This window comes from Cydia pomonella, chromosome 11, assembly GCF_033807575.1.
Source record: "Cydia pomonella isolate Wapato2018A chromosome 11, ilCydPomo1, whole genome shotgun sequence".
Classification (NCBI taxonomy): domain Eukaryota; kingdom Metazoa; phylum Arthropoda; class Insecta; order Lepidoptera; family Tortricidae; genus Cydia; species Cydia pomonella.
The window spans coordinates 8,387,338-8,410,977 of record NC_084713.1 but is presented as its reverse complement, the minus strand read 5'-3'; the positions used below and the strand labels follow the sequence as shown (position 1 = coordinate 8,410,977).

Here is a 23,640-nt window from a genome sequence, read left to right as displayed (position 1 = left end):
GAAACATACATTTTATTTACAAATAAATTTTGACATAATTATTATTCCCAAATACGTTTCTTCAGGAAACATTGTTTATTTAAGTAACTCATTTTACAAAACATTTAAATGACAAAAATCTCCAGGCAAAATTATCCTTATCAATCGAATGACATACGTTCGCTGTCAGTTTTTAATTGTTATTTTGGTAAATCACTGATTTAAATGTTCACAATTTTTGGACGTTGTTAATTTTTTTATACTTAAATATACGCGATTTAAGTTCTGTTGTCGTTATTAATAATGTTATTTGGGTAATTGTTATCATAGTTATTATGTTTAAATAAATAGTTAACCACACCTGCCCCCTTAACGCCACTGCGATATTTGGTAATAACAAATATAGAAGAACAAAATAGGCAAGACAAACAAAGGGTTTTAGAAAGATCCGTCTTGCTAAATAGCAAAGGAAAATTATTGTAGTTTTTTATTAGGATAATTTTAGTTTAACGCTCGTAAAAAATAGCCGCTTCCGACTGAATATTACACGTTAGTTATACTGTTATTATTTTAGTATTCTGCTGAACTAGACTTTACCGCTTTATGTTAATGAATGTAGAGAAACATTTGCACTTTACGTAACATGTGTAGATCGTTTCGCGGAAAGCTAGCTGCACTGTGGTTTACGTTGAATAATCTCGTACACAACCGACGCACAATAGCCAATGCGAGTGTTTAAATGCCCTATTAAATCTTACAGCCTGCGTAGGATTCTGTGGGATTCAATTACGCTTTGTGTTCGATGAAAAGCGCTGGAGTTGAGGCGCGTAAACCGAGCCGCGAGCCTGGAACACATCCCAACACCTCGCGCTCAATGAGCCCTGTCACAAAAGGTGCAAACGAAATAAGAACACCGATGCAGACGCGTATCACGCCGGGGGTAGATTGAATAAATGCTAAATTAAATAAGAGCAAATAAAATACTCCCTTAACAAGTAAAATACCCGTTTGTGAGCTGCTCGCATTATTCAGCCAGTGACGTTTGCGACAAAGACTTCCATTGCCCACCACGTCTCGCTTGCAGACGGTTCGTGGGCAAAAAATAAAACCGAAATTAATTTATTACAAAATCAGTAAATACCAATCACACGAGTTGATGATTTCTTATTTCGAACAAACGGTATAACCAATATTGTAGTAATTTCGGCATTTTATATTCATCGAAATATTGACACAATCTTATCGCTTGATTACTCTGATCGAACGTGGACTGTATTAAAATTATCGGCACTCGCTCGCCCTCTGATCGTTCACGGCAACATAAACAGAACGTTTTCTATTCGGAAACCAATTATCATTAACATATCATAGACGAGGCACCGACGCTCGCTGGCACGCAGTCGGGGTCAATACATTTACCGCAGCACCACAAGAGATAGAACCCTTCTGCCTCCCGCATTCTTTATATCCCGTCTCCAACCTCGGTAGAAACCTCAACTGGCTACGTAGCTCAGTTTGTACTGGATGTGTGCCTGCTAGATTGTTATACATATATATATAGATGCATACGTGATGTCCGTAAGTATCAAAACGAGACGGCTAACCAAATCGCCTTTGTTAAGATTTTATCTCGCCGTTAAATACTTCTAACCATGAGCTATAGTAGATTATCGGCCATCTCGCTCGCGCCTGCAGCGGCTATCAACTCTCGTTAACATTTTGAATGTGATGATATTCACAACTATTTTTTTGGTTTTATTTGCCTTAAAGATCTTTTTTGTTGGTAAATTATTTTCTAATACATACTTACTCGTCACAATTCTTGTCAAACATGTTGTGTGTGGTCTTTTTGCGCATGAATTTAAACAACATTTTTCATATATTACTAATCCCTAAAAAGATGATATTTTCTTAAAACATAGAGGAACAGCTACGTTGAATCCAATAAAAACAGCTAATAACTACTATAACTACGTCCGGTTATTTGTACGTGTCGCTAATTAATTTAACTATAATCTTGAAATATAGGTAGGACTAAGAACTGCAATTTTTTTTGTCGTGAATAACAACAAATGTCTGTGTTTAAAGATCATATGAAAAATTAAAAATCAGGTTTTGATTGAGGTAATCAGGCAAGTTGTCGTATGACACAGTATCTGCTTAAAAATTTGTTTAGTTGGTTAAATTACTAAAAAAAAAAGTCTAGATGAACCAATGCCATAGCGTTTATTACACTAACATTTTATTACACTAAGATTGATAAAACAAATAGCCCAATTGAATTAACAACAGGCTTGTTAATGTTATTGAAATAAAAATTGGATTATAATTTTAATCTCCCGTCTGCAACTTAATTAACGTCGTGGTTTATAACAGCGTATAATTTGCGTCAAAATTGTTTTGCGTTCAATGAAGATCGTTAGTACAGTGAGTCACCACCGCCGCATAGACGGGCTACACAAGGCCCATCACGTGATTTTGTTTGGTTTCGTAATAGCAGCACAAATAACAGGTTGCGTCTCGTATATCGCCGTTAACGAGAGAGATTAACTTTGCTCGTTGAACTCTTTTGTACCGCGCGCGCCCCTAATCCGTTTTTTTTTCCTAATGATATCACAAGTCCAAACATCGAACGGTTATGGCAGAACATTACACGCTCTAGGATATTAAAATGAGACAAATTTATTGCCGCTCTCCGATTATGAGTTCGATAAACGCGCAGACCGGTGATTATGATATCTCGCAGTCTAATCATACAATCGAACCGAAGTTGCGTCCTGCTCTAAACTAAACCAGTACTAATAAAAAAGAAACTTGTTATGGACAGTAAGCGGCGGACAGTTTACTTTTGAAAATCAACACGGCGCCCAATTGGGTTCACGCCACAAATCACACTATCTTTCAGCTATGTATGGATATTTCCATGTTATTAATTCCTAATATTATATTAGGTAGTTTCATTTAAAACAAATTAACAAGTTTTACTTCCAGGAGCAAAATTAAAACTTACATTTTGACATAAAATTATGTCATTTTGTTATCATTTTTCCGTGCGTCTCGCTTGCGTCAATACATGTACGGAGAAGTACGAGCGAAATGCACGCGCGAATAGTAACTAAACGACATCATTTAGATTTTAGTTGGATGTCAAAATGTGCGGTCTAATTGGCCTCCACAGCAAGTTAAATGACTTGTGTTTATGTATTTACGTAAACTAAAAACGTAGAAATGTACACACGTAGGCACATTTCTACGTTTTCAGTTTTCGTAAATACACGGTAAATAAACAATATTCATAAAATGAGTTTGAACTGTATTACTCATTAAGTACTGGTATTTGTATAATAATAAATAAATAGAGAAGCATGGCGGGAAACAGCGAAAAAAGCCGTACAACGACCGCAATGACCACGACTACTCTGACAAGAGTATACGACTAAGAAGAAGATTTGTATAATAAACATACTACTTTTTAAATTTTGCGATACATTCACTTTCTAATAGGAATATTTCATCTAAAATATGACAACTAATTTTAGATGTAGTAGATATTCGAATACTCGTAATTATGAAGACTGTCCACGATAAAACGTGCTCATGCATAATATGGAAAATCTTTAGTCTGAATTTTCAAGCAGCACTTTTTTTTTAATAATTTGGGGATATTAAACTACTTAATAAAAAAACAAACATATCACGTTAGGTTGCTCGGTTGTCTATAAATTTTAGCAATATATATTCCATGGCACCAATATTTTTTGTACAGCGTCCTCTGTCAGTCTTCACCAAGTTTTCCTGTTAAAAGTATATTTTTATTTTTAATGAGATTATCCAAAATATGCCTTATTATTATTACGTTCTCTTTTCACAATAGCAAAATGTTTTCTTCAGATTGAAATAGTTCTGAGGTTTTTTTAACTTCGATGGTGAATTTGACTTTTTGACAATAAAATGCCTCCCATACAAAAACAACTATCAGCACATGGAGTCTTTCTGAGTGAATCTTTCTTGTAGGCAATTTTATTTAGATTATTTGTGTGACAGAACATTTTTTGCTATGGGCCACCGTTTACGAGTTATATACGAAAAACTAAAAAAAGGGACCATTAATCCCCCCCTACCTGTTAACGCCACCTCATTACAGTATGTTGTGTATGGCACTTTTCCCTCCAATTATACCAAAATTCGCTTATACACGAATTATTTCTGCCATTGGGCTGTTTTGGTCTTCGTTTGGTGGGCTATTAGTATCTACACATACCAAGCTAAATTCATTGTCTTGTATCATAATGTTAAAGTCAGTGTTCATGAGTCCGGATCGAAAAAACTGGTTAATACTTAATGCGGTTCACTTTTCATCAGACTTTATGCATATAAAATGCTCAGTTACTTAGATACTGAAGTGACACAACGGAAACAAGAAAAGTGCACCCTTGGTTGACCCGAAGACCTCACTTCGCTGTATCTGGATTCTGGATAATAGAATAGAATAGAATAATTTTTATTCGTAAACACAAACAAGATACATTATATTACATAATATAACAAAAACAAAGAATCATCTCAGCATGCTGCTGGTGGCTTCCAGCGCTGATCTTCCGATGAGACCATCAAGTGATAATATATGCTGGATAAATGGAAAACCATAAGGGCAAGGGTTGGTTATGAAGAATTGATCCGATTTACTTGCGAATAAGAATATCCTAAAGCTTGAATATGTCACAATTATATGTGGAACTTCTATGGAAAATGTAGAATGAAGTAGGTATTGCCGTAATGAAGCTTCCCCTAATCCAAAATGACCTAAGATGTTATTGTAAAATAAATACTAATGCGAAATATTTTCCAGGCTGATTCGAATGTCAAATTTTCTCGAACAGACCATGTACATCAGTTTATAGTCGGATGATAGGATCAGTATGATACGAGCACGAACACTGTACTGATGCTCGGTGCGGGTCGGAACCACGGTGCGCTATCGGTCGGATCGGGTTGAACAATGCGTCGAATGTTTCAATATACCTCCGACAGCATTTTTAACGTTTCATCGGTGCTGTAACAATCGTTAAATAAATTCTCTACGCCTTCCCGCGCCTCTGATTAATGTTCTACACAAGCCGACGTCGCGTTTATTTTTTCACCTTCGTGTTATTCTCTAGTTTAATTTATGGGGCACGGGAACTGAGATGTAGGTACCTACTAAAATGCGTGATTTCTTTGTTTGGACAGATGATTTGAAAGAAAAACGCAAACGAACCTATTACCATTAGTTAATGTCGAATTTTATTAAGCGGAGTCATTTGGCATTGCTTTACAATATACCATATTTTTATTTGATTTTATCTTTAAGCTGGAATATGTTTTTAAATATATTAATGTCACAGAAATCATTCTCATTTGAATACAACAATAAAAAAGCCGTTAGTAAGGGAAGCGCTGGTGGCCTAGCGGTAAGAGCGTGCGACTTGCAATCCGGAGGTCGCGGGTTCAAACCCCGGCTCGTACCAATGAGTTTTTCGGAACTTATGTACGAAATATCATTTGATATTTACCAGTCGCTTTTCGGTGAAGGAAAACATCGTGAGGAAACCGGACTAATCCCAACAAGGCCTAGTTTATCCTCTGGGTTGGAAGGTCTGATGGCAGTCGCTTTCGTAAAAACTAGTGCCTACGCCAAATCTTGGGATTAGTTGTCAAGCGGACCCCAGGCTCCCATGAGCCGTGGCAAATGCCGGGACAACGCGAGGAAGAAGAATAAAAAAGCCGTTAGTAACTAATAATATTAAAACAGATAAAATTTGAATGCACAGGCAAAGTATTTTACCTCGTCTGTTCATACGTTTTGAGACAAATTTAAACTCAAATAGTTTGATTACTGAAATGTTATACGATTTAACTTCACTATAATTAATTAAAATAAATTGAGTTAATTTAACATGGACTTCTGTGTTTGTCATTATAGTCCTGTTGGCATCCCGTCCCGAAAATGGTATGTTTAGTGGCGGGAAAGTATCCAAAGTAAAAGAAAACTAATAAATGAATTATCAAATTATACACCAAAATATTGAGAAATGCTTGGACTATTATGCTGACTAAGCAATATTTAATTACCTTGCCTGTATAGTAGTGGGGAAGATATTTTATAAGAAGGTAGTATTTTTCCTTATTTTCGAAGAAAAGGTGCCAAATTCATAGTGTAAAACTGTTAGACCGACTATTTGTGAGTAGTTTTATAGTCCTTATCTAACATGTAATAAGCCTGTAAATATGACTTTTTTTTCTTTTTCAACATGTATAGTCTCGTAAAACAAAAATTCACATTATAAGCGTCATATTTTTTCCTTCGATTTTTAGCTGGGAATCTTAATTGAGCCCTGACCCAAATCTTTCAGATTATTATTTGGGGACAAATTTACCTTTTTTTGAACGGATGAAAAAGGCTTAAAAACTTCATGTAAATTTAATCCAAATCTGGCTGCTAGTAAATGAGCCACTATAAAATAAACAAAATGATTCCCTAAAATAAGTCGCGTGCCAGAGCTGGCACTTCTTCAGACGATCGAACAAAAACCTATTTAAAAAAATCCTCTTTTATCAAAAACCCAGAAATCAACTACATTTATTATAATAAGTAACGGATTGACTTTCGTTATTTTTAAGAAGTTTTGTCTTGACTCAAAATTTATAACTGACGAGGTATTCAACAAGTACTTATTGGATTTATTCCACAATGTACTCGCGAGCTGCGTTCGTTCGTGATAAGTTTTTAGCATTCTTTATTGCTTGTCCTGTATTTGGTTCGGTGATAAATATTCAATTCGAATTCATTCAAGTATTAATCTGATTAGCAGTACATTTCGCATTCATTTATTTCACTGAACGACTTTTCTAAAAGTAGTAACATATTTAACGAAATGTCTGGCCTTAAAACGAGTTAAATAAGTGCATCTTATACGCTTATTATCAAATAACGAAACGTTAAATGTATATTCAAGACGTGGCTTTGTTACCAGTGCATACAGTTTAGGGTTATTATAAATTTAATTCTTATATGCTTTTATATATCATAATTATTAAAAATATATTCAATAATAAATATCTGTTCATAATAGTTATCTAAGTAGTAAGTAGGTGCTTAATTTCTTATGAGAATGACGGACACGTCTTGTTAGATAAATATTTTATGAATTAGCGAGAGTCAGTCCAAGCTAAGTTAGCAACGATTTTGATAGCCCAGCCTGAGCAGGTGTTAAGTCAACGCCATAATTTCATACATGCTTGACGTTTAGGAGTTGCGCTGTCTTGGCTATCAAAATCGCTGCCAACTTACCTTGCTCTGACTCTAGTAATTTTAGCTATAGCTTCGTTTGGATACAAATGTGGGCCATTGCTCATTATAACATATGAAGACCTCAATATATAACATGTGAAACATTTTAATAATATTCTTTATTTTAGCAAAGTAGCTAAACAGAATGAGCTTTCCAATGCATAATTTGAACATTGCAAGTAGGAACTGGTTTGAGTTGGCGACCGCAGCCAAGTGCTTGTGGCTAGTATGCGTTAGCTCCGGAGATGGAACTGGAAATACTTAGACGTGCTTTAGAGTTACTTAACATGAAAAAAAATAAAAAATAAAATTCGCGATTAGGGCCGGTAGATATAGTTTTTTAAATTATAAAATCTTCTCTGGGGGGCTAGCTAAGATGGCAATATGCGCTACGACAACGGAACGTTATCTGTCTCTATCGCACTAATATGGAAGAATCATAGAGAGACATAGCGTTTCGTTGTCGTAGCGCAAACGATTATCATCTTAGCTGGGCATTCGATTTTTTAAGTTTTATACTAGATATTTAAGTTGAGGCATTTTATAAAAAAGGTTTTTTTACAATTAACTACTATTAATCAGTTATATAATACATAAATTTAACACAGTACATTTACTATATTGAAAACATCAATCGCTATACAAGTCAAATAAAACTTAGTAAAGAAAACTTATTCGTTCCACTTGCAAAGCTGAGAAGATTTTCCGAACCAATTCGACTTTCTCCGAACAATAAGGCTACAAAATCTAACTGCAACCTAAAAGGACATCAGAGTCACGATCCCGCTTTATATATAGCCATGATAGTGAAAAGGTGAGATCTTTGTGAACTTTTTTTCATCAATATCTCAACGGACCGGTCGAGTATCGGTCTATATCTGTAAAAGCAATCTCGATAGGCAGGAATGAGGCTGGATACCCTTTTTGTTCGCGGCTCCATTTGTTTCACACCTACTTAGGGCTGTGGGGAGTGCGCTCGTTACCACAGATTGAAGGGCCTCGGTCGATGACCGAAGCTCTCCGCTGATCTCGCCTGAGAATATGTTCTGAGTTTAAATTGCAAATTTGTCTATTCCTTTACTTCTGTCATACTGTATTCTTGAATAATTAGCAAAAAATGGATGGCGCATAAATATAATTTATAACTGATGCCTATAAACACTATCTTATTTTTGAGTGGATCTGGACACTGGCGCAGAGTTCCCAATATAAATTTGTATTTATAATCATGATATCCGTTTAATGTTAATTATTCATCTTTTTATTAGCAGAACTGACATCAATTTCATTAATTAAATTAGATCTGAAATAAACCACTTATAATACATACCAACAACCATTTTCAAATTGGTACACATTGCTTGGGTTTTACAGATTAAACAAACAAAATTTTTAGGCACTGAATCAAATTACACTCAAATATAATCTCAGTTAAATGGAGTATTTTTAAACCCTACCCTATATATTTCTGTAACTGTAATTTGATGTACGTAAAATATATTTTATACTGTTATATTATGATAAGGCAATTTGAAATAGTAATAACTGAAGAAAATAACTATGAAAAGGTTTCCGATTGGATCATTTTATTGCGCTTGTCTTCATTAAATTAACACTAAATGTTTCCATAAAACTATCTTGTTCTTTTCTGTAATCTTTATAGGTTCAGGTTGAAGTGTAAGTCAAAGATAATTAAAAAAGTTATTAAATTGTAATTTTTCATTTATTTGTCTTTTATTACTGCCTGATACAGTTGAATTTTCATTTTTACAATAAATATTTTCTTTTGGATATGACTAAATTACATAATATGTATTCGTGAAATACTACCTTACCACGTACTATATCTAATGTTATCACAGATTGTGGCAGAGTTGCCATGTAAGTCACTTTTATAGTATTCGGCAAGATTTGCCTAACAAACACAGCCCGAAAATAGGCCTTACAAATTTACATACCGCTAATATGTACAAAATTATTAAAAAATGTTTTTACATTCTACAGTCTAATGGCTTTACTGTTGTCAAAAATAATGGCATTTCTAAAATGGTAAAATACATTTTAAGAGACAGTACTACGATCATTAGTACAGCAAATCTAACCGTCCATACTTAAAATCTATTATTTACACTGATTTCAATCGTACATATTTACACTAACCGACTAGCCATCACAATATTTGCGTAAAACAGTCACTTGCACTATAAATTTTGTAGTTTTGAGTCACTAGCACATAGTTCAGTCTCATTTTTCACTACACATGGACGGATATGGTGCGGGGAGAGGCACGCGGCGGGGCTTGGTGAGGGTTGTGGGCTGGGTGCGGCGGCAGCACCGGGTGCGCGCCATGCACTGGCGGCGGCGGCAGCGCACCCAGGTGGTTCCTGGCGTGGTGGTGTCTGTGCATCGCCACACCCCCACCAGCTCCCGGACTGGGCCCCCCACGGCACCGCTGGTTATTAGGCACATCCGGCAACGCGAATTTTAACTTCTCCCAAAACAACCTATCACCCCAATGAAGGTAAGTGTTCGTTTTCAAATATAGTCTTATATCAGGGTCCAGATCTTTTTGAGGCACTTCACCTAACAACACTACTATTAGTCTTCTCCGTCTGTCTCTTAAAACTTGATGATGAGCCGATTTAAACTCGAAACGACACCACTCTGATTTTATAAAGTTTTCACTGAGCACCATGATTGTACGACGCGAAGACTCGACGGCTTGTATTATGTTGTCGGCAACGTAGCCGCCCACAGGAAAGTCACGGTAATGTAGGCAAAGTTTATAGGACGGGTCACCGCGCTCAAGCACGGGCGCGAGCTCTTCTGCGACCCAAGCTTCGTCCTTCGAACTATAACTAACAAACGCATCGAACATTTTCTCCCGATCGTCACGGTCAATATCACTGGCTCTGTAGAAAAGACGCACTCCGAATCTTGAATGGAACCAAACTCTCATTTCTTGTCTGAATATAAATACAATCATGCTTACAAATGACACCAATAGGAAAGCACCCAACGTCGCCACAAGGAGCGGAATATAATCTTGCACATCTTCATTAGTTATAATTATTTTGGTTGCGGTTAGATTTCCATTGATACTGTTGTTAATACTTGGTAAACCAGTGCAAATTGTTCCGTTTTCGTTTGCAATAACAAATCCTGATTCAGGTTCACTGAATGAGTTTTCACTGTACACAGCCATTTCAGTATTATTCCCTTGAGAATATATGCACTTAACGTTTGATATATCCGTAACTGAATTCACCCGTTTCATCCATTCTCGGAACATTTCAGTATACTCACAGTCGCATGACCACGGATTATAAGAAAGTGTTATCTCCGTTACAATAGAATTAATTTGCCACACTGATAACATTGTCAACCTGTTGTTGTGTAGATGTAGTATTTTCAAACGGGACATATGGTTAAACATTTCTTTTCCAATATGGCGAATCTGGTTGTTATTTATGTACAACTCCCGTAAATTATCTAATCCATCCAATTCTTGACCTTCGATAGATTTAAGATTGTTGTGGTCCAAATGTAAAATTTCAAGTTCTTTTAATCCGTTGAACGTTCTATTTTGAATAGATTCTATGTTTGACGAGTTTAAAAACAGTATTTTAAGCCGTTTTCTGCCAATAAATGCGTGACTGGGAAGCATTTTAATGTCGTTACCGTCTAGATACAGTTGTGTGGCCTCCATTGGTATTCTCTCAGGTAGAGTATTTACGTATCCTGCATTCGAACACTCCACAACGTTGGCTGACCACGACTGATCATGATAGCAGGTGCAATTATTTGGGCAAGTCATTTCGCAATCACAAGCATCGAAATCACAACAGTGACAAAGTGCAAAACAATGGAAGTCATATTTGCACAAGAATTGATGGGATGCAGCTTCCACTAACGCAACATACGCATTTCCACGATTGTACAATAATTTACAATATATGCTGTCCAAATCCATTAACTTCGGTTGAGTTCGCGCTCTGTTTCCAGTATTTATTTTTTGCAACCACTCCATTGTGCAATCACATTCTAATGGGTTTCCGCCTATGAAGAACTCGGGAACCGATTTATCTTGCGGTACTGCCGATATTCTCAGTGAATTTGGATCTAAATTTGTTATTTTGTTCCCATATAAATCCACTCTTGTTAGATTTGGTTTTTTGAAAAATGTGTACGATTGTACTTTCGAAATCAAATTGTCATTGAGATATAACATTTCCACAGAGTTTGGAATAGCGCTGCCAGTTATTTCTGTTAATCTGTTAGAACTGGCGTCGAATGTACTCAGTGATAACTGGGATTCAATTTCGAAGTAATTTCCAAGTTCAGCAATCCTGTTAGCATGAATATCAAGCCACTGCAATCCTGTTGGAATCATGGCATAGTCGAACCATTCCAACCGGTTATCAGATATGTTCAACCACACTAAGTTCGGTAATTTGGCAAAAAGCCCTCCAATGTCAGTCAGGTAATTACCATCCAATCGAATAGCTTGTAGGTTAATATTGCCATCAAATGCGCCAGCTTCGATTTTATGAATTTTATTTCTTGATAAGTTTAATATTTTGAGTGATGTCATTTTATCGAACACACCCTTGCTAATATTCCCGATATTATTTTCAGTCAATCTCAATCCGTACATTTGTTGCATGGTCATGAACGAGGCGTTTTCAATGCTCACAATCAAATTTTCTCCCAGGTCAAGCGTTTTCAACTGAGGAATTTCTTTTAGGGCTATGGGTACCTCGTCTAGTCTATTTCCATTAATGTGTAGGTCTTGTAATGCAGAACAGTTACGAAGAGAGTGTGGATGTATTTTTGAAATGCGGTTGCTATCGATAGATAGAACAGATAACCCGTGCAAACCAGAAAACGCGTAACTTTCAATTGCAGTAAGTCTATTGTTTGATAAAATCAATGTATGTAAGTTGTTCAATGGGCTAAAAACATTTTCTGGTATGTGTTCTATGAAATTGTCTTGTAATTTCAAAATTTGCAGGTTGTGCAGATCTCTAAATAGGGCCACTTCCATTTTCGATACTCTGTTGTGAGAAAAATCCAAAAATACTAGTCGTTTTAGCCCAGTGAAGGTTGAAGTATTTATCCAATCTGATGTCAACTCGTTATGTGATAAATCTAACACTAAAAGTTGCAATAAGTCACTGAAAAGTCCTGGGGCGAGAACCGTTATAGTATTGTTGTTTAAGTATATTTCTTTGAGTTCTTTCGTATCACTGAAAAGTTCAGGAGGCAAACTTGTAAGTTGGTTATCTGAAAATCTTATAGTTGTGAGTGAAATAAGACCTTCCAACGCTCTGTCTGCCACAGAATTTAATGCATTTCCCTGAAGATATAATTTTTGTAGTCTTTTTAATCCAGATAGAAGATTCGGAGGTAAAGTATCGATAACATTCCTCGAAAGATCTAATACTAATATATTATCGCCGCATTTCTCTGTTGGGTGACGATGTGCTGAAGAGAACTGAAAATGACTTATGTCCCTCATTCGATTTCCAGTCATGTTCAAATATTCAAGGTTCCTTAATGTACAGAGTGCGCCTTCGGGGAAAACTAACATATTATTTTCGCTGAGATCTAAACGTTCTAAGTTTTGTACATCTCGAGAAAAGGCGGTAGGCGTTATTTCAAGTGACATTGATGACCAGTCTGTGTTATGCGTTCTAATTGTTAGATTCCTTAATTCTCGAAGACCCGTAAACGCGCCGTCGGAAAGATTTCCAATTTTGCAATACTCGATAGTCAGTTCCCGCAATTCAACCAACTGTCGGAAACTTCCGGGAGACAGTGAACTTTGAAAGAAAAGTGCATCACTGCATTCTAAGCGCAATCTAACAGTGAGGTGCGGTTGAATGGCGCTGAAGTTGGTGTTTTCTAATTCGCTATTTATGGTCCGCAATCTGCATTGTAGCGCTACTCCTGAGCCGTCATCATCGGTTGTCCACCGGCACTCATCGGGAGCTTGGTACCGCGCTCCCGTGGTAGCCGACAGAGACGCACTCCACGTCGTTAAAACGGCGCTTAACACCAACAAGGCGCTCGTGAACCACGTACAACACATTATGTTTCGCTTTCACTAAACTTCACTTATTACATAGTTTTGTGTTATAATTTTGCACTAAGGCCGCACAAACATCTCGCATCTGCAACGCACATTAGTTCATTTCGCTTAACTTAAGTACATCACTAGTTAAACCGGCCACTTAACTCGTTTCTCGCGAGAACACTAATTGGACAGGATCGTGCGCGCGGCACTACAAAGCTGAGTGCATGGGACGCGCACACCCGCGCAGAGGTCTGGGGTGGAACTGACTGTGAGTCAAACCTGTGCTGCGCTCGCGCACAAGGCCGCGCCGGTTCACGCGTTCCAACAGGTAAATGTTAGTCACAATTAAGAAAGTCTTAACCGCCTGTAGCTTTAGTACTCGCACGGCTTGTTTAGTTTTACGACGTAGCCTGTCAGAAAAATACACTTTACGCACACATGGATAGATAACTTACAACACTACACAGCAAAACCGCTTTTTGTAGCGCATGGACGAGCTTTCGTTGTGAAGTGCGAACGAGACGGCTGTATGGTAGACCGCGGGGTGAGGCGCGCAGTTCTAGGTGGGGGCTCGAGGCAGCTGGCCAGGTAATGCGCCAGCATATTGGTATATTCCCTGCTTGTTAACACTCGCTGGTCGATTTTTTTTTCAGCTTTACTGATTCATTCTTTGGACAATATGTGTAGTGAATGGAAACTTAGAATACTGAAAAACGAGATTTGCTGTTGATAATCGCAGAAACATAGACTACACAACACTGATTACATCAAGAAAATTATTAAAAGTCAATAAAAATTATAAAAAGTACTTACCTACAGCGTATTCAAATTGCAAATAAATAGGTATGTAAGCTAATAGAACAGTCCAATGAAAATAGGAGCTACTTGAATATACATACGTATGATGATATAATATTGGCATTATACTTATCAATCATTAATATGCAAGGAAGCCTTTTTTATATTTTACCGTTGTTAAAACTAATTATATTATCTGAGGTGACTTTCATAGCACGAAAGCCATAAACAGGGATTTTATGTTCGAAGAATTTATGCAAGTTTGATTATTATGTATGTAATTTGTATTTGTACATGTATAGTAATAGCTATTGCAAGTAAATGGTAACTATGTACAGTTACCATACTACTAATACCGATGAATTACCGATACCGATACTTATACATAAATACATAGCCAAATTCACTAAGACGTATTTTAGTTTTATTTTGTATTCGTTTTAAGTTTTAATTTAGCTTTATTTCATAAATGAGTCAGTTTGTATACAAATACAAACCTACATGGAGATACACAAATAAAGTAAAATAACGTACATACGTTATTTAATTTTGTTTCTGTATCTCTAGGTAAATATGTATGTGCAAGTGAATTGTGTTATTGTAGCTTTAGTTAGTACTCAAGAATCACTCTGTTGATTAGTGGAAACCACATGAAAATCCATTCAGTAGTTTTTGAGTTTATTGCGAACATACAGGAAACAGACACGCGGTGGGTACTCTTTTTATAATATGTAGTGATAACGTGCGAAATATATTATAAACAAATGCATAATTGTATAATATACATATATTAATAAACATAATGTTCATATTATATAATATACTTAAGAAATAACATAATACAAAAAATACTAGGGTTTTCCTGTTGACTTACGTAGAGTGCCATATGTATAAAACTTAATTTTCTGGTAAAGCCTGAGAAGAAATAGTGTCGCTACAATATGCTTAGGTAAGTACATATGGCAATAACGAGTCAAAGAAGTTGTCAAAGAGGCTCCTTGCCAGTGAATTAAATTATTACCATTGAAAATCCGCAACATGGCGAAGACCAAATAAAATCTGTTCAAGGTATAACAATTTGTATATGTAGGAGGTCAGTTCTAACTTACCTAATTTTTGATGGTCGCTGTTCTAACCTAACGTAACATATTTTTCTGTTAGCAGATGTTTTGTGATGGGTTGCATTTCTAACCCTTGTTTTTTTCTGACGAGATCATTCAGATAAGTATTTAAGATGTAATTCTATACATCTGTATTTTTTATATGTAATAAATAATAGTGATATGACATTAGATTAGTTAATGTGTTTATTATTTTACCGTTAGACGATTTGAAATAGGTATTTACTCGTACTTCATTATATCAAACATTATTATACCTTTAGAACGTTTGTAAATTGAAATTATACCAAAAGGTATACGTATATTATAAGACGTACCCATATTACTGACTGAGAATGCATGATGAAAGGTCGTCGAATATCTGGGCTGGCGTTTTTCGGTTTCCAGTTTTTTTTAAGTTAATAGCCCTCTATTTTGTTAAACGATTTTAATATAATTTCCCACCATTCGGCCAAACCACTCATCAAATTAAACATCCTCACATTATGCATTTTGCACAACCACCAATTTTCTGAATGCCGTTTGATTTAACAAATTGTAGACTTACTAAATCGTAGATTGCAGTTCTTTTCATTTGTTCCAAAAATCCAAAAGCCGTTATCTACATGGTTATAATGAGTGAGCTCATTTATGAAAACGTTCGGAATGAGTATTCATACCGTAGCTGTTTATGGTACACCATTTAGTTTCATTTTTTTATAAAGTAATATTATGCGAACCGGCTATAATAACCAACAAATTGGTTATACACAACCAACTCTTATGGGTATTTGCAGAATTGTATATCCTTATTATGATTCAGATGTGTTTGTTTGACCTTCTGTGGCATTAGGTAGGTATTTGTTTTGTCCACGGGAATGATAACAAACATGTTTATATGTATTGAATTACATTAATTATTGTTTTTTCTTTTACTTTTTGACCATAACATAGTATAAAAATTTGAAGGAATTAGTTAAAATTGAACATAAATAATATTCTACTGGTGAACATCATCTCTAATTTAAGTTTTATGACAACAAACCCTGTTCTAAGCCCAGTAATGCTATTAGAGAAACATTACGCGAGCCACGAAGTTTCTATGGGCTCGTTAAAGATGAATACCCTATTTAATCTAGTGTAATAAATAGCCTTGCTCATAATTTTATTTGGTGTCGGGATGATAGGGACGGTTGGCGCGTCCGTCGCGCGGCGCTATTTATGCGAGGTGTTGCTGGCTGATCCCGAGGCGCCTTCTATATCTCAATTGCAATAAATAATCTCCTTTGACACGCGAGAAGCGGAAAATTTGCAATCGCACCGCACTCGATACTACGGCATTTGCGGCCCTCCTCCTTTATGTAAACAGCGCAAATGGCTTTGTAATGGGAATCGCGTCCGTCCCACTATGACACCGCATCAATATTTCACTACGGGTCCCACGGCTCGTTTGTCCAGGCGTACCCAGAAAGTCCCGAACAAAGGGCTCGAGATCTTGCACTTTTTGTCGTAAGTGGTGAGGCGTTTCTCGCCCTGCGTGAATAATAGAATAGATTGCCGGCAAATCTGAGGTTATTGTGACGCTATTTAATGTTCATTCGAGGGCTTGCGCAGCACACCCGCCGTTGTCCGTATTAACAATGCAGAATTCAATTTACGGTGTTTCATGGCATCATGCAACTGTCTTGTGTGTTGTTCGCGTGGGTACATGTGGTTGATGTGGGTCAGTATCTTACGATATAGCCACAAATAATACAAAAAAAAAAACTTTTTTTTGGGGATGGATAATGACGATTAAACTGAAGCTTTAGCTATTACTATTTACAAGAATGTAGAACACAAAATTGGATAAATTTATCATTACATACTTATATTACCTTTATACACACAGCTGCAAAAGTGCATAGGTACCCACTTTATGAATGGAATTCGTTGTACTTGTAAGAAGACAATTTCTTACTAGGTATCATTTCTGAAAGTTACGTAACCTATCCCGGAAAATAAATTTTGGAAGTATTCGGTGCAATTTAAAGTGAGTTGTCAAATACTGGAGATAACTTATTCAACATCCATTTTAATTTATCGCTCATGTTCATCGAGGTGTAAAATCATTCTCTCGATTTCCATTATGTTATTAATTTTTGTAATTTCGGTGCCTAATCTCCTCGGACGGGCCCGATACCGGCGCGACACTTATCTTGGTGTCGGCGGACACATATAATCCATTAAGTCGTCATTTCCACGCCGCTGATCATTCCTCAACCACGCGTCAAACCCGCCCCCGGACGATCGCACGCCGTATTGTTTGCTACTGCCTTATCTCACCTACTCCGCCACCAAGTCCTTTTCAATTATTCTCAACGCATTCAATATCGACCTTACAACAACGGCGCCAAAAGCGATAACCCTTCGGTTCCGGCTTCCTCTGGCCGTGTCCTGCCCGGCTAATGGACTAGTTTGTTATCTAATCGGCTACACGGCGGACCTATTAATAATTTCCCACATAATTTTCTAATTAACGTCCTGTCTAGCGGGCGGGGCCAGCCCTGTATCTATTAAAACGGAAATGACGTAGAATTAGGACAATTAGTATAATATATGAATGTAATTTTTCTTAAATGCATAAATTAAATATTTATTTGCTAACTAAATTTATCCTTTTTTTTTCAGGTAAGTACTCCTTATCACAATTAAAATTCACCGTGAGGTAAGATAGTGTCCTTATTTTTATTTATAATTTGCATTAAACTTAAATCTTAATTGTATAATAACAATAGGTGCAATGTGCATCAATGTGGAAGTAAAACTTACCTAATCCTGTTTGCGTAAATAAAACGTAATACGCATTTTAAATATTAGTGTTATGTTACCGGTGGTGTGTGAACCCCTCGCTGGGTTAAAGTGTACCATGTAAATTGAAGAGATTTTACACGCGAACAGAGCCCTTAGTAGTGCTTTGGATCGCGACACGGGCAATTTGGCGCGCGAGAGCCAATGCGGGTTTATTCGTCTAGAACCACGATATTCAAACCACATAAGTCAAGCGATAATATACTGTTTTTTCAACGCCCTAAGCCTCTTTATTACTGTAGTATGGACATGGATGTGCGACACAGGGCACCTGGTGGGCCAGGGTGCTGCCTATAAACGGCAAGGAGTAGATGAACTGTGATTTATGAGGTCCCGTGTTTACTAGCTTTTGTAATAAACGTAACAAAGAGATACTCTACTTTTGCATAACGACGTCTTTGCTACGAGATGTCCAGCAGTGCTGACACATCTGCTGGCAGATGTGTACTTGCAACGCTATTTTCTTAGAACATTATTTTGTGAATCCTATTAAGCATGTGTTTCGGTACTTGAACTATAGTTTATTTTTAATTAGAAAGAACCCCGTAGACCATGATGTTTTAGTGCCATGAAGACTATTGAAGACACATAACAGAACATGAGTAAGTTAATATGCAAAACAATTTTGTGTTTTTTTTTTAAAGCGAAACCTATAGAATAGATCTAGAATATATTATGATGAAGCGATCAAAATCAAAATGATTTGTTAAGATTTAGTTAGTGGAAAACGTTTTCTCCCGAAATGGAATTTCATCAGGAAAAGAACCGTTATTTCGCTAGGGTCGCAAAGCTATTCTTCCCTCTTAATGACGCGACGTCACAATTAACTGTCACAAGTGACCATGATGTATGAAATACATTGCCGCCCTAAAAAAAATCAAAAATAGATTAAAAGAATTCTAGTGGTTTTTTTTTACTTTGTCGGAGCGGCGTAACTGATTCATATATCCATGCCAAATTTCAGTTGACTACGGAATCCTAAAAATAAACTATTGTGAGCCTAAAGACCGTCTGGTGGGTAATAATAAAATATTATTTAAAAAATACATGAGTAGCTCCATGCATTCTCTGTTCCACACTAGGGACGCTACGTGCTACCGAAAGCGACCAGTTAGATTACGCATTGTCGTGGCACAATTAGAAACCCCAAAACTTTAAACAGAACAACATCGTATAAACCTTGTCATGATTGTCGTTTGTAACATTATTATTCTATGAGCTCGAAATTGTCGCGGACCCAGTTTCGTTTCTACAGACGAAGCTTTGGTGGAATAATGTTGCATGTGTCTATTGATGTCATAGTTACATTTGCCATTGTAGTTTCAAAGGTGCATGCCTCGCGCTCACTTTGTTATTTGCAAACAATCGCCTGTGACGGTGACATCTGCGCTTCTGCGCCCCTTTTCGTCTGTGACACCGCTTGGCTCTAAAACGGACCCAGCAGCTAATTGCGTTTGGGTTGGTTTGGAACTATTTTTGAGTTCTTTTTTTTTATGAATTGGAATCACTGACATAGTGGCTAAACAAAACTAGATATTATAATTGACGAATAACACTAAAATTAAAACAAATCTTCTACCGTTCAAGCATTTTCATTTGAATAAAAATTAAAAAAGGGTGCTTTATAATGCTTTTTTTTTTTTTATACCACGACGGTGGCAAGCAAGCATACGGCCCGCCTGATGGTAAGCAGTCACCGTAGCCTATGGACGCCTGCAACTCCAGAGGTGTTACATGCGCGTTGCCGACCCTTTAAAAATCTGTACACTCCTTTTTTGAAGAACCTCATACTGTAGACCCTCGGGAAAACCTCGGCAGGTAGCTCATTCCACAACCGGAGCGTGCGCGGGAGGAAGTTCCTTAATCTCTATCAGAAATCCAAAAGTGATCTAGACAGGAAAGTGAACAAGCGCATACTTAGTCTTTTTAAAGTAAAATAAACGAATGAATGATGTCCGATAAGCCTTTCAATATTGCAAGTAATTAGGTACTCAGAAAATTAGAACGAGATTTACAATGATCAAGTAAGATATACGTTGTGGTATACCACCTATTTTTATCAATAATTCATTTTTAGCTTTTTATTACTACGTTTCAGAGTTTCACTGTAGCATACAGGTTCATTTTAAGATAGGACTTATATATATAGCAAAAAATTATTTAATAAGCATTACAAGTTAGTAACTAGCTTTACAAACGGCATTAGTGAGAGCCGTTGTTATACATTGTTACAAATCAGTGCGCCTTATTTCGTTAACAAGTTGTCTGCATTGTCTACCCCGAGCGCCGGCCGTAGGCGCTGACTAATGATTGATGAGTGATTGAGTGACTCATTCACAAATTCATATACAATACTTATTACAATACCGATATGACTTCTATTGTTTAACGAATATACTGATAGGCTAGTCCGATTTTTTTAATCTTAAGGTTTCCGGGTTTGTGTGAGAAAAGAATTTCTTGATAATAAATAGTAATTACGAAGACGCGGCCTATTAGACTCGTTCGCTAGAGGGAGTGGCTAGTTTCTACCATATGTCCTTGGTTCTTGTAAATGTGTCATTAAAAGTAGCGGATCAGACTACGCGTCGAAAAGATCTACCATTCTGTAATAGCTTAACAACAAGAGATATGTCTCTATATGTAAAACAATTAGACCGCGACAGATACTCGATTCATAAAACTAGACTTTGTTTTAAGTAGGTATTTGTTACAATGTTACGAAGTGAGTGAGTGTTATCAATTGACTATATTTGTTACTTTTATAATGGAAGTTTAAGCGAACTTCGATACCGTCTGGTTTTAATAAACTAAGCGATATGTTAGCAACAATTATTAACTGTCATAGTGACCGTTAAGAAATTAGTTTAGGTTTTTTGTGCTGATATGCGTCACGTAGATGTGGATTTTTTGGCTATTGTCATCCAAATTGTATAAGAATATTTTTGCACCGTACTCGTATAAACGACAAGGCTTATGTGGTGTCTCCCGCAGCGCTGTACGTGCTCCCGGCAACAAAAATGTAACAGGCATCTTGAAAATTTCAATTGTAACCTTTTGTTGCTTTCGCACACTCCACCTTTCCAATTTGTACGGCTCGTGGCTCGCCAATGAGCGTCCCTAGATATCATCGGCATACCACACTCAAGACTCTTGTGATTAAATTCTTTGCCTGTGATGTATAGCGTGAGACGAAACAGTTATTTGTCGACATAGCTTCAATTGCCATTTTATTTTTACTACAGGACATTCTAGTAATTATAAAGGTGCTGTTTGCTGTCGGTATCGTGCTCTCATGAGAAAATTAAACCGGATTGTGGGGAACTAAGTTAATGTGCAGTTTTATTTTTTTGCATTTTATTAAAACGAGACGGTAAAAATTAATTGTATGTAAGACTTTCTGTAATGCTATTATTCTCTTTTTATTTTTAGGGTAGTCTTAAGCTTTGCTCACACTAGTAACTTGTTCAACATTTTTTGGTTTTTAATTGAGTTAGATTTGGATACTGTACAATACGTATTCCTTTTTCGGTTAAATATTAAAGCTACATATATTAGACTTAGCATGATTTATATTCTTTGTTAACCAGAAAATAATGTTAAAGCACATAACAATGAGTCAGAGTCTAAGTGCCTACCGACTCTGTCCTCCGCGCAATAAATACCGGACTCTATAAAGAACACAATAATGTAAAGCTCGTAATTTTTCAGCTTAATATAATATTTTGCACCGGTACACTGGCGGCCGTTTCTGCCCATTGAAATATGGCAATGTGTTCCTTCTTTTTTGATAAAATTTCACATGTTGGAGTTTTATTACTGCGCGATGCCGATAATTTAAGGCAGTAACCCTCTAAAATAATTTACACGGAGGTCTATGTGCGTTGGATTATGGCGGTAGCATTTGACTAATTTGAAAGACGCTTAGATATTAGTTTCATATTTCATACAAAATCTGGTATTATATTATTTCTTAAATAAATAAATAAATAAATATTATAGGACATTATTACACAAATTGACCAAGTCCCACAGTAAGCTCAAGAAGGCTTGTGTTGAGGGTACTTGGACAATGATATATATAATATATAAATATTTAAAAATACTTAAATACATAGAAAACACCCATGACTCAGGAACAAATATCCATGCTCATCACACGAATAAATGCCCTTACCAGGATTTGAACCCGGGACCATCGGCTTCGCAGGCAGGGTCACTACCCACTGGGCCAAACTGGTCGTCAAATATTAAATTAAATAACCTACGTCTTAAAAATACAGTTTATTATTATACTAGAAAGATAAGCTGGTAACTGGCTTTTTACAAAAAAAAAATGAACAACCCCTTGCGCACAATATCTCTATTAAATATGTTCTGCTTTGTTGCGGATTAATATTAACCCCATAAAGGCCTATTAAAATATCTGCCTAAAAAAATAATTGAACGCGATTCATAATTCACTGTGCTCTTGGATCTCGTGTCAATCAAGATTTTTTTAAAGTTTGGTTCTCTTTGGAACCTTTATAATAATGATTACTTTTAGTGTGAAAGTTAGCATCTTTGTATTTATTGTGGTTTTTATATTCATTTGTTACACGTTTTTACATACGCCATGAAACATTTAATTTTTATTTATTTGCAAGGGCAAATTTCAACCAAAACCTTACTGGGTTAAAGTTGGCTCGATAGAAAAAAATCACGAAAACGTCACATTTTTAAATTTTTAATTGTGTATCGTTATTCTGCACACCACAGCAGTATAATTTTAGCATAAAATAGCTAGTATAGTGTAGTCGAGGAACGTTTTTAAACAGAAGTATATTTTCAGTTATTGAGGTAAAACGTTAAAACCGGCGCGAATGGCCATATCGTCCATCGCAAGTTTCGCACGGTGATTATCTTTTGTTCGCTTTTAATTTCTGGGCGGCTTTACGCCACCTTTTAAATTAGTATTACTCGCCGTGTATGCAAGCAGCGCGAAGTCGTTTTCAGTAACAAAGTGTTTCCTTGTTTCGATATGTATTCATGTTTTTTTATCATAGATGGCTGAATTGCAAAAAATATGTACGTAACACAATTGAATATTCACAAAAAAGTGACACAAAAATTATGAAAGTTACACAAAAAAAATCATAAACACCGTTTCACATTGAACAAAAAAATACATATGCTATCTATCTAAAAAAAATTAAGATATTTTTTTAGAAATTCGACTTTGACGGAAATACCAATTGCCTACCGAATTAGCGAAACCATTAGTAAACATTTCTAAACGCCGAATTTTGAGAACTACTTTGTTACGAGCTATTTTTTACTTGCAAAGTTTGTTTGCGTGTTCGGGTCAAATCTTGCAACTGAATTTTAATGTATTGTCCTCAATCTATTCAGATAAAATTTTGCATATACATATACAAGTTTAGTTGGATGACAATGTAATATGCATGCATGTTATGTCATTCTCAATCCAATATGGCGGACAGTTCAAGATAGTGCACTCATGA

General features: G+C 36.3%; 2 protein-coding genes across 3 annotated transcripts in view; one reads left to right on the top strand and one right to left on the bottom strand.

The window, feature by feature from the left end:
* Positions 1-23,640, top strand: part of LOC133522764 (lysine-specific histone demethylase 1A) — a 441,475-nt gene that overhangs the window by 214,080 nt on the left and 203,755 nt on the right. The gene's annotated exons all lie outside the window — the stretch shown is intronic.
* On the bottom strand, positions 9,007-14,268 carry LOC133522748 (toll-like receptor Tollo). Its single transcript, XM_061858182.1, has one exon. The coding sequence runs from the start codon at positions 13,401-13,403 to the stop codon at positions 9,564-9,566; it is 3,840 nt and encodes a 1,279-aa protein (XP_061714166.1). The 5' UTR covers positions 13,404-14,268; the 3' UTR covers positions 9,007-9,563.

Coding starts and splice junctions, on each gene's coding strand:
- LOC133522748 (XM_061858182.1), bottom strand. CDS start 13,403: ATGTGTTGTACGTGGTTCACGAGCGCCTTGTTGGTGTTAAGCGCCGTT.